This window comes from Callithrix jacchus, chromosome 16 (genome assembly GCF_049354715.1).
Source record: "Callithrix jacchus isolate 240 chromosome 16, calJac240_pri, whole genome shotgun sequence".
NCBI classification, from domain to species: Eukaryota; Metazoa; Chordata; class Mammalia; order Primates; family Cebidae; genus Callithrix; species Callithrix jacchus.
The window spans coordinates 2,465,002-2,477,143 of NC_133517.1; the positions used below are offsets into that span (position 1 = coordinate 2,465,002).

Below are 12,142 nucleotides of genomic sequence, written 5' to 3' on the forward strand. Positions count from 1 at the left end.
ACCACCTCCAGTCCTCACAAGTCCTGCAAATTCCACTTGCAGATTAGAGCCTGAGTCTGTCTCCGTCTCTTGACCTCAATTCCCTGCACCCAGCCAGGACTCCAGCAATCACCGCCTCACAGGTCTCCTGGTTTCCACTGTCTGTTCTCCAATCTATCCTCTACTCAAAACTCCAAATTATGTTTATGAAAAGCATCCTGATCACCCCACCTCCCCCACCTAAAACGCTTCCCTGGCTCCCGTTACACTTAGAATAAACCTAAGCTCCCAGGAGGTCCCCATTGCTCAGCTCCATCATTCGCTTTCTTGCTGTGCACGGAGCACCCACTCCCTTCTCACTCTGGGCTCTGGGCTTCCTCCCTCCTCTCGGATGCTCAGCTCCTGGCTGGTTGTTCACAGGCCTGCCTCCTTCTGATCTTTAAAGTCTTAAAAAGAGTGCATCTTCTCCAGTGAAGGGCTTCCCAGCACCCTGTGCGCTTCCTTTCGAGCACTTCAAGTTTTTCAAGAGTCTCCTTGGTTTTTGTCTGCCTTACCAGATATTATGTAAGAAAATGCCATTCTTTGAAGTGGAATTTTACTGCAAAAAGACCGAAGAGAAAAGCAATATGTCAAAGAAATATATAGACATAGGAGTTTTCAATTGCTCAAATCAGAAAAATTTCAAGTGCTGACAGCACTCCAAATACCTGCTTCATTGAGAGTCCAGGTGCTTCAGCCCTTTCTTCCCCAGCTCTTACCCATCAGTTGTCTGCGAGAGGATCCCTGTACCGGGACAGCAACCGGTAAAATATGCTGCTCCATGATGCAATTCTCCAGACGCAGCTGGCCAGGGCAGGATGAATCCTGAGTCCCTGATACTACAGTTCTATGAGGATGGTCGTGGGTGACTGTTGGTTGTCATACTGTTGACTCACGTTCGAACTGGTCTAGCTACTAAGATACCTGGTAGATCTTATACGTTAGTGTTTTCCTTTTTCCCTTACATCTTAGAGCCCAGGGTTAGATCAGTCTTATGACACACTCTCTCCATTGGTCCATGCATGTCTCACTTTTTTTAGTAGTTACTTTTAATAAAGCAGTAAGTACCTGTGGAATAGCCATCTGTTTTATCATACTGTATGTGATGTAACTTTTGGGCTTAATTTTTTCTCTTTGCGCTGAAGTACTAAGAGTCAGCCATGTTGTTTTTGGTGGGCGTGTGGCCTCCTTTCAAGCTGTGCTTTTGACGAGCAATACTGCTGTGTACAACCTTTTGTTCTGAGTGTGTACCTGAGGAAGAAACTGCAGGGTCACAGAGAATGTGAGCACTTGCCTTCAGGACACAAGGAAGGATTTCCCAAAGTAGTCACCCTAGGAACGTGTAAGAGCCCAGGTCTTTCTCAAACCAACTGTCAGGCCAAGTACCCTCTGTCCGGACTTCATGAAATGCCTCTTATGAAGTCTCAGTGTGGAAGTTCACGTGTGTCCCTCTTCACATTGTCACTCTGCTGCAGACTCATTCTTCTGGAAGGCAGAATTCGCTCCAATCCTGCTTCTGGCACCCTAAGATTGACCACCTTCCCCAGGTCCTCAAAACCTTTCAAATGTAGTCATAATCCTTCTACAAAGTAATCATGGGAAATAGCCCCCGTTCACTGAGAGCCTGTGGCATGTTCAGCTGCATTTTATTGCATTCATTCACACAGTGTAGATATCATGCATGTTTCACAGAAGGGGAAGCTGAAGCACAAAGATTAGAAGTTGTCCAGGTTCAAGGACAGGAGTCAAACTCCCGAGTTGATGCTCTTTCCCCTAAATCACATTTTCCTCATCCATGTCTGTGTGGAGAACCCTGCCGATGTATCTCTGGACTCCAATTCACCTGCCAGAAGCCCCCGGCTCTGCCTGCAGTCATGGGTCCTAAGGTCTAACTCAACTAAATAGATATTTAATTACTCAGCATAAAACTGTCCTTGCAGCATTTTGAACAAGAGGATGCAAGGGCTTTGAGGTTTAATCCCAGCTCTGCCTCTTAATTTGAACTTGGGCAGGTTATTTAACTTCTGTCGGTGATTCCTGAGGCCTCATTTAACCTCTCTGGGGCCCGGTGTCTTCGTACGTGACGAGGGAGGGTGTGATGGAGCAAATCCTGCTGCAGGGTTCGGTGAGATGTGATTGAAGACACTTTACGAATGTATCTGCCAGCACCCCCAGGACATAACTGAGCCCTATGCAACGGTGGCACTTTTCCTTCTTATCAAGAAATTAAATCTGTGACTCCTCTTATCCACTTTTTCAGAATCCGGGATATGCATGGTTTTGGTAAAGACACTTCAAATGAAAGTCCCGTTTTCAACTAGCAAATCACACATTAAACATAAAATGACTCATTTGTTAACCGTCTTACTCTCTACAGGAATAGAGAGTGATGAGGAAATTAGACATTTGGATGAGGAAATAAAGGAACTGAATGAATCCAACCTGAAAATTGAAGCAGATATGATGAAACTTCAGACCCAGGTAAAAAAAAAAATTCATAATCCTTAATGTAATTATAACCTTCAGTGGAAACAAAATGAACTCTTCAACCTTGTGTGAAAATATGCTGATATCTAAAATATGCTGAGTATTTCTAGATTCCGTAATTATTGTAAAATTCTGAATGGGTGGATCGTCCCAGGTTATCATATTCAGTAGCTGTGGGCAAGCTTTCTCGTGTTTTTGCCCTGGTGGCATCAAAGTTTTCATAATCAAACAAGGCAGATCAGCCTATACTCAAAGACTCTGGTAGAGCACGCATTAGAAAAATAGTGATGAAAATGTAACAATCGTTAGTTTTATTCAAAATTCAAGTAAAACAGCAACTTTTTCATTTAAGGTTTTGGAACACCTCTGAATGTGTAAGTATTTATTAGAAACAGAGCTTACTGAACATTTTCTTGAGCAAATGCTTTACCCAAAAAGACAAGCAATTTCTCCTTTCTGCATTCTTCTTTTTGATGTCTGCCTCTCCCCCTGGAAATCAACAGTTGGGACTAAGACTTTTAAAACAAGAATCTTAACTCTCTTGCAACAAGTTAGCAGTGAAAGAATGAGACAGAGCATGGGACCGACGGTCTTTCTCCCCTTCCCATCTCTCCTCTTCTGAAATGTAGGATTTTTTTCTTTTCTTTTTTTTTTTTCCTTTCTTTTTTTTGGAGGCAGAGTCTCACTCTGTCACCAGGCACCAAGCTGGAGTGCAGTGGTGTGATCTCAGCTCACTGCAACCTCCGCCTCCTGGGTTCAAGCAATTCTCCTGCCTCAGCCTCCTGAGTAGCTGGGATTACAGACATGCACCACCACACCCAGCTAATTTTTGTATTTTTTAGTAGTGACCAGTCACCCTGTTGGCCAGGATGGTCTCGATCTCATGACCTTGCGATCCGCCCGCCAAAGGTGCTGGGATTACAGGCATGAGCCACCGCGCCCAGCTGAAATGTAGGACTTTTATACCACCATGGCTACTGGATCTCTTGGAAGTCCTCACACGGCAGCTTAAGACAAAGGATTTTAATCCAGCTGAAATTCTGGTCTCCTTACCCAGCGTGACCATGGTCGCCATCATCTGTTAATGGCCATCTGGTCCACAGATTGATACTTTTGTCTAGAAATCATGGGAATTCCTCTAGAGAACCATTAGCAAAGAACACAAAGGCTTCTGCCCTCCTGAGACTTAGAGGCTAGAAGGAGGAACAGACAATAAACCAAAAAGGCCATAAATGATCAGTTGTGTCATGTGCTAACATGGCAGGGGGCTGGGTGAGTGGCCGGATTTCAATACTAAATGGGACCACTAGTCCCCAGGGAGAAGAAAGGCATCCACGAGGGAGTTAGCCAAACAGGTATGGAGGAAAAGTGTTTCAGACAGAAGAAACTCTGCAAGTGCAAAAGCACTCGTCATGAGAAGGTCTGGGAATGTGAGAAATAGCAAGAAGGAGTGCGGCGGCAGGTGCGTGAGCTGGGTGGGACAGAAGGAGTGTGGCCACAGGTGCGTGAGCTGGGTGGGGCAGAAGGAGTGCGGCCGCAGGTGCGTGAGCTGGGCGGGGCAGAAGGAGTGCGGCCGCAGGTGCGTGAGCTGGGTGTGGCAGGAGTGCGGCGGCAGGTGCGTGAGCTGGGCGGGGCAGGAGTGCGGCGGCAGGTGCGTGAGCTGGGCGGGGCAGAAGGAGTGCGGCCGCAGGTGAGTGAGCCGGGTGTGGCAGGAGTGCGGCGGCAGGTGCGTGAGCTGGGCGGGGCAGAAGGAGTGCGGCCGCAGGTGAGTGAGCCGGGTGTGGCAGGAGTGCGGCGGCAGGTGCGTGAGCTGGGCGGGGCAGAAGGAGTGCGGCCGCAGGTGAGTGAGCCGGGTGTGGCAGGAGTGCGGCGGCAGGTGCGTGAGCTGGGCGGGGCAGAAGGAGTGCGGCCGCAGGTGAGTGAGCCGGGTGTGGCAGGAGTGCGGCGGCAGGTGCGTGAGCTGGGCGGGGCAGAAGGAGTGCGGCCGCAGGTGAGTGAGCCGGGTGTGGCAGGAGTGCGGCGGCAGGTGCGTGAGCTGGGTGTGGCAGAAGGAGTGCGGCCGCAGGTGAGTGAGCTGGGTGTGGCAGAAGGAGTGCGGCCGCAGGTGCGTGAGCTGGGCGGGGCAGAAGGAGTGCGGCCGCAGGTGCGTGAGCTGGGTGTGGCAGGAGTGCGGCCGCAGGTGCGTGAGCTGGGTGTGGCAGAAGGAGTGCGGCCGCAGGTGCGTGAGCTGGGCGGGGCAGAAGGAGTGCGGCCGCAGGTGCGTGAGCTGGGTGTGGCAGAAGGAGTGCGGCCGCAGGTGCGTGAGCTGGGTGTGGCAGGAGTGCGGCCGCAGGTGCGTGAGCTGGGCGGGGCAGAAGGAGTGCGGCCGCAGGTGCGTGAGCTGGGTGTGGCAGGAGTGCGGCCGCAGGTGCGTGAGCTGGGCGGGGCAGAAGGAGTGCGGCCGCAGGTGCGTGAGCTGGGTGTGGCAGGAGTGCGGCCGCAGGTGCGTGAGCTGGGTGGGGCAGAAGGAGTGCGGCCACAGGTGCGTGAGCTGGGTGGGGCAGAAGGAGTGTGGCCACAGGTGCGTGAGCCGGGTGGGGCAGAAGGAGTGCGGCCGCAGGTGCGTGAGCTGGGTGGGGCAGAAGGAGTGCGGCCGCAGGTGCGTGAGCTGGGTGGGGCAGAAGGAGTGTGGCCACAGGTGCGTGAGCTGGGTGGGGCAGAAGGAGTGCGGCCGCAGGTGAGTGAGCTGGGTGTGGCAGGAGTGCGGCCGCAGGTGCGTGAGCTGGGCGGGGCAGAAGGAGTGCGGCCGCAGGTGCGTGAGCTGGGTGTGGCAGGAGTGCGGCCGCAGGTGCGTGAGCTGGGTGGGGCAGAAGGAGTGCGGCCACAGGTGCGTGAGCTGGGTGGGGCAGAAGGAGTGTGGCCACAGGTGCGTGAGCCGGGTGGGGCAGAAGGAGTGCGGCCGCAGGTGCGTGAGCTGGGTGGGGCAGAAGGAGTGCGGCCGCAGGTGCGTGAGCTGGGTGGGGCAGAAGGAGTGTGGCCACAGGTGCGTGAGCTGGGTGGGGCAGAAGGAGTGCGGCCGCAGGTGAGTGAGCTGGGTGTGGCAGGTCACAGGAGGGCAGTCTCAAAGGCAACAGGGCAGCTCACATGGGGCATCTTAGTCTGTTTTAAAGACCTTGGCTTTTATTCTGAATGTATCCAGAACTGTTGTGCAGTTTTGAGCCAAGGAGTGACATAATCCCATCTGATCGACATGCTGACGTGCATTTTAAGAGGCTCGTCTTGGTGGCTGTGTTGAGGAAAGGCCGAGAAGAGATCGCATGGGTAATGGCAGACACAGGGCCACCCACGAGAAGGTGACATGGTCACACTGGTGGTTGGGCCCAGGAGGCAGCAGTGCGGAGGGGACAGGGGTCCCTTCCGGGATATTTTGAAGGAGGCACCAGGGGAGGTGAGGTATGAAAGAAAGAGCCATGGGATGTGTGGAAATCTGCACTACAGCTGAGTTGCTGTTGGCTGGAAAAAGGGGACTGAGGATGGAGCAGGTTTGGGGGAACTAGCAAAGTTTGCTGTAAGCATGTGAGTTTGAGATATTCACCATACAACCACGTGGAGAAGTTCTACAATTCACGAGGAAGTCTGGGCTAAAGATGAAAATTTGGCAATGTGATTCCAGCATTTCGGACAATCCCATGGGGCAGCAGTTTCATGCGGAGGAGCTGCACGCAAGCATCCCTTCGTGCTCAGATGCACTTGATGCCTTTTCCTTCAAGGAGAAAACATTCATGCTCCTTCCAAACTCCACTCTCATATCCCCAAGTTATTTCTTTTGTAGATCACGTCTATGGAGAGCAACTTAAAGACGATAGAGGAGGAGAACAAACTCATAGAACAGAACAATGAGAGTCTGCTGAAAGAGCTGGCGGGTCTGAGCCAAGCTCTCATTTCAAGCCTCGCCGACATCCAGCTTCCACAGATGGTAAGTTCAAGGCCAGAACCTTGTAGTTCCATTACAAGCATTTGCACCACCCTTATGCATGTACCCACGGGGTTGACACGACTGAGCTTTGAGGAGATCTGTGAGCAGTTACAGAGTGACCACATTTCATCTCGGTCTGGCTTGGAGCAATCTCCCTCTCTGGGAATGTAGTAGATGCATTTATTTAAATTATATTAAGGCCAAGAATTTTTTTAGAGGCCAAAGCCATTGAGAAATGAAGGATTTTTTAAAACTTGGTTCATAATATCATGCGAAAGTTGGAGGCCAAAACTCCCTCAATGAAAATGTATTTCCAAACAGAAGATTCCACGTCTTACAGAACCTGAGACCCAGTTACTGCATCATCCATCCAACTCAAGAACTGTAGCCAAAAATGTTCAGTTCCCAATGGACTAGGTGCTCTCCTCATACTTCCAATCTCCTCACACAAAATAAAAAGTAAAAAATGAGCAAGGCATCCTCATTTTCAAAATCTAAGCATGTCTTTTAGGTATGCAGCTACAGTCCTGCATTGCTTAATAATGGGTACACGTTCCAAGAACTGTGTCCTTAGGTGATTTTGACACTGCGTGAATGTCATACAGTGAACTTCCACAAACCCAGATGACAGAACCTATTTTACATACTGTACACCTGGGCTATTGGTACAGCCTACTGTTCTGGGGTCCCCACCTGTGCAGCATGTTAGTGAACTGAATAGGCAATTACATCACAGTGGTAAGTATTCATGTATCTAAACATGGAAAAACACATCTAAACCATCCAAATATGGTATTGTAATCTTACAAGACTACCATTATACAGTCAGTCCATCACTGACTGAGATGCTGCTATGCATTGCGTGACTGTATTTGGAATTCATAGAAAATTAGCTTCTTTTACATATTCTTAAATACAGACAAATCTTTGGAGGAGAGACTGCATTGCTAAATGCTTTTAATTTCCTCAGAACCGAAATTTTTATAATAATTTTTCCAAAGATGTCAATTTTATATATGAAATTATTTATAGAAGCAGCAATGTGATAAATATAATTGGTTTTGATTAAAACAATGAGCCCCTTGATTTTACCCGACTTCCTAGCGTGGAGTTCTTATCTTAACTGATTCCAAATGCGTTTCTTGACTCCCACCCACTACCCCCCAACCCTGCCAAAAAATCAATAATATAATAAGGAGCACAAAGCAAAATAAATGATACCACTATGGCCAGGATTAAGATATGATTAAAAATCATTGTAATGCTATTTGTTAACATTGTGTAAATCATACTTTGAATATGCATCCCTCAGTATTTTCTTCTCCACCACTGCCATAAAAAATAGGTACCACAAAAGTCAACTCGTGCCTTGGATACTTGCCACACAGGGCACTCTTGTGGCGATTTTTAGGGCTGATCACACAGAATGTTACAAAAGCACCAGTGAGTGAGCGTTGGTATCCCCAGTCCTCAGTTGAGGAAATCAGGGCTCAGAGCGCTTACCTAATCTGATCAAGTTTCCAAAGCTAACACAAGGCGAGTGGGCCCGGCCCTGCTGAGTGACCCTTATCCACTTTGCCACCTGGGTCCCCATCCATTTCCTGACTCTCCAGGAAACGCAAGGCGTGGCAAAGGCAGGAAAGAGAAGGGGACAGAGAGTCACAGTCGGACAATACTAGTAGTTTAGATCACTTTGTCGAGCAGAGCACAATACCTTCAAATTTAGAAAGCTTATTTCATAAATAGCAGCAATAGCCATACTGTGACCCTTTAAAAGTCCTTTCTTCCAAGCATCTTGTGCAGTAAGACGTATGTAACCTGTTTTTTAAAAGGAGGGAAAATGGAGGAACAGAAGTGACTAAGTGGCATTTTCCTTGTGACTCTCATTCCGATCCTGTAAATCTGTGTGGTGTCCATGAAGAATCACGCTGGGTAAAGGAGAGACCAAAACATGCAAAAAGAACAGGGAGGCCAGGCGCGGTGGCTCACACCGCTAATCCCAGAACTTTGGGAGGCTGACGGGGTGGATCACCTGAGGTCGGGTGTTCGAGACCAGCCTGGCCAACATGGTGAAATCCCATCTCTACTAAAAATACAAAAATTAGCCGGGCATGGTGGCGCGTGCCTGTAATCCCAGCTGCTTGGGTGGCTGAGGCAAGATAATCACTTGAATTCAGGAGGCAGAGGTTGCAGTGAGCCGAGATCGCACCACTGCACTCCAGCCTGGGCAACAGAGTGAGACTCTGTCTCAAAAAAAAAATGGGGGGGGGATGAATAAATTTAAACCTTCTGAAACTGATATTCTGCCTGTAGATGCTGAGAAGTTTTCAAAAGTTTATTGCAGTGATGCCACAGGAGAAAAACAGGCTGAAAAGTGTCTGAGTATGGAGGAGGAAATTATTCCATCACAACTGTTACTGAGCAACTTGCTCAAATCTTAAATTCCTTAAATTTCTGCCCAGTGCTGGTAAAGGCATCACTTGATACAAGCAACCCTTCCTTCCCAGCCTCACAAACACTCACCTTCCACAAGCAGGAGGCCTCTGCACATGTCGTGCAAGTCTGAGGCTGCCTCCCAAGAGAAGTAGAAAAGTTTTGTGGAGTCCAAGTCCACAGCCAGACATATACTTTATGTGCTCCAAATCAACCCCAAATGCTGTACAAGCCAGTCACGTTCATCTCCCGAATTAAGAGTGAACAGATGAATCCCACACACACTCCCTCCATCCCCCTGCATCGCCTGCGACCCCAGCGGCCGCATGCACCCTTCCCTTCCCTCCTGATGCGCGGATCCCCATGTTCTTCCGTGTCTCTGGGTTCTTCTTTTCCCTCAGCTTGAACCGCTGTGATTGGGTCAATGTGTTTTGTCTCCATTTAGGGACCTATCAGTGAGCAGAATTTTGAAGCATATGTAAATACACTCACAGACATGTACAGCAATCTGGAACGGGACTATTCCCCGGAATGCAAAGCGCTGCTGGAAAGTATCAAACAGGCAGTGAAGGGCATCCATGTGTAGGATCACAGCGCTGCCGGGCAACGGAAATTACCCACAGCAGTGAACTCCAGATGGATCCGTCAGAGGTTCGCATACTGCTAAGGCGCGGAGGTTGCCGTACTGCATTTACACCTGCAACATTGCACTAATTTTATTTTCCCCAGCTGACATAAAAAGGAAAGAAAAACTATGATAGACTTCTCGGATTAAATGCAATGCAGGCAATTATTAGATCTTATTTATTTTCATATGTTTTTCTTTTATTTCCTCGTGGTACTCTTTTTTGTAAAGTATATGTAAAATAAATGTGACATTTTTATAATTTATTTATTACTAATCAAAGAGTTTTTTATCTTTTAACTGCATTTTGAAGTCTGCCGTATTTTTACAAGTGTGTGTATTAATTTATTTTCCAATGGGATTTAAATGGAAATGCTCTTCTCAACACATCTTTCTTGCTGGGTTTTAATGAGGAGAAGGAAAGGGTGAAGGAAACCCTTGTCTGAGGACTGCACTATGGCTGAGTTTGATTTTTATTGCACGCTTCTTCCCCCACCTCTCACTGGTTTTTGTATTGATAAATGAGTTTGCGGGAAGCTGAGCCGCACGAAAGGAATAAGAAGACAAACGGCGCCCACTAGTGGGGAATCCGCACCCACAAAAGCACGGGATGCTGGAAAACAGCCTGCTCAGAGTTTGTTAGCAATAATTAAATACAGCAATCAGCAAAGTATTCGACTTGGCTGGGCGGTTTTCGTTAATATGAATTATTTATTTGAAATGTTTTAAAGAAACATAAGCTTTTCTTAGTGATGCTGATTTGTCTGTTTTTCAAGTCATATCAGATCGTTGGCAACTCATATCCCAAGATGAAAAATAAGACTTGGTGTGGCCAGCCAGGCTTTCCTGCCATATGTTGGTACAATATACAAGTGACAATATTGGTGTATATTTGTACTTAGCAAATACAAACACATCCAAATGAAAAATTTTGTAGATACCATATCCCCTGAAATAGCATTTATCTTACTGGGTTGACTAGAAAGGAACGGAAAATATAGTAACACATAAAAAAATTGCTACTCCAATCTGAGTGATTACTTAAAACACAGGGAACGTGGGTCTCACCCTCCATGAGAAACAAGGCAACATTCAATTTGATAAAAATCTTGCCATAGAACTTCAAGTGTTGCAAAATACACACACACACACACACACACACACACACAGGCATAGTCACACACAGGCATACACACACACTCATCCACACATGGAATTGAGCCCACAATCTTGAATTTCTGAATGGATCAGAGTTTCATAGTTGCTATAGTAAAGGCAATGTCTATTTCAGGGATTGTAAAGTAGTTAAGCATTGTTTCAAAAGTTTTTTTATATTTATTTTTTTTAAGGAAAAGGTATAGACAACCAGCTAAACTGCCTTTTTGGTGTGCACACACATGTCATGTGCAGACGTGCCTCTGTGTAAATGTACACATGGACTTAGTGTGGGCTTAATTTTCTGTGCTATAAACAAAAGTGTTTATTTTTTATTAACCTCATGGATATTTAGATGGAACGTGATGGCATTCACAGGCTTGATATATTCCACTGTTATTACTGTAACCTGCACAAATGAAAAACGATATTCAACAGTAATTCCACGCCCATGAAACTGTGGTCACCGTTATGCATTAAGTTTATCTTTGGTTTGGAGTTCATCTGAACCCTTGAATCTTAGTTTAGTGAGGATGAAATGTCTGTTCTTAGGTAGGAACGGTGTTTATTTAAAAATCAGTTTTAAAAATGAGCTACCATCTGTGCTGTCTATTATAAATGGGACACCAAACAAGATTTACTATTGCAGTTATGTACTTGCAAACATTTTGCTATACAGTACTTCATAGTTGCATACAAATGAGTTCACTTATTACAAAGACAAACGTTTAATTTGCTAGATATTTTAACAAGTTTGTTATATATTTTATTTAATTTAAAAGAAATCTCTTACCAACCTACATATTTATTACTATAATTTACTATGACTTCAGGTTAATTTATTTGTGTTTGCGTAGTTTGAGCAGGATGCTTTGTGAAGTATGTTTGTATTTATTTGCCTCCTTTGTACTTGATGTGTTTTGAAACGTGCACTGAATTTGTTTTCTTTTCAACTCTGTTAATGATCAATACTGTAAATTGGGTCTGTTGTAAACGACAGAAAAGGCAATGATGTATGCATTTTTTTAATTTGAAGTAGCTTGTTTGTATACTGTTTCTCCAAACACTTAATATTTCTTACATCAAAGCAACAAAATCGTGTTCAGTGCTGTACATTTGGTGTATGGTAGGAAATAAAAATTGATAACGAGTTTCGATGTGATCTTTCTCAGGCTCTTATCCGGCGCCTGGTACCCCCTTCCCATGGAATCCACTGTTCAGAACAAGCCCTGGTGCGGTCCCCCGAGTGCACTGGAAGCTGCCAGTCATTCGGAGACTTCTCTGCTCTGACAGCCAGTCTGCTTGCCTTCAAGTGGACAAGACCTTGGGTCAGTTGACGAGCTGACACTGCCTTTGATGTGGCATTCACCTCCAGAATGGGGGCTTGGAGAGAAGGCACACCTTTGCCAGCAGTAGCAGCAAATTCACTGGGATCTAATAAGTGATAAGACAGAGGGCCCACCGTCCTG

At 46.8% G+C, this 12,142-nt stretch overlaps 1 protein-coding gene across 29 annotated transcripts in view; it reads left to right on the forward strand.

Moving 5' to 3' along the window:
- Window positions 1-11,823, forward strand: part of ST18 (ST18 C2H2C-type zinc finger transcription factor) — a 319,368-nt gene extending 307,545 nt beyond the window's left edge. For all 29 annotated transcript variants that reach the window (XM_078353509.1, XM_078353520.1, XM_078353515.1 and 26 more), the window contains 3 exons: window positions 2,396-2,499; window positions 6,317-6,460; window positions 9,339-11,823. In XM_078353509.1, the coding sequence (XP_078209635.1) occupies window positions 2,396-2,499; window positions 6,317-6,460; window positions 9,339-9,479 (389 nt within the window). In that variant the 3' untranslated portion in view covers window positions 9,480-11,823. The remainder of the gene's footprint in view (window positions 1-2,395; window positions 2,500-6,316; window positions 6,461-9,338) is intronic.
- Window positions 11,824-12,142: the final 319 nt, after the last annotated feature.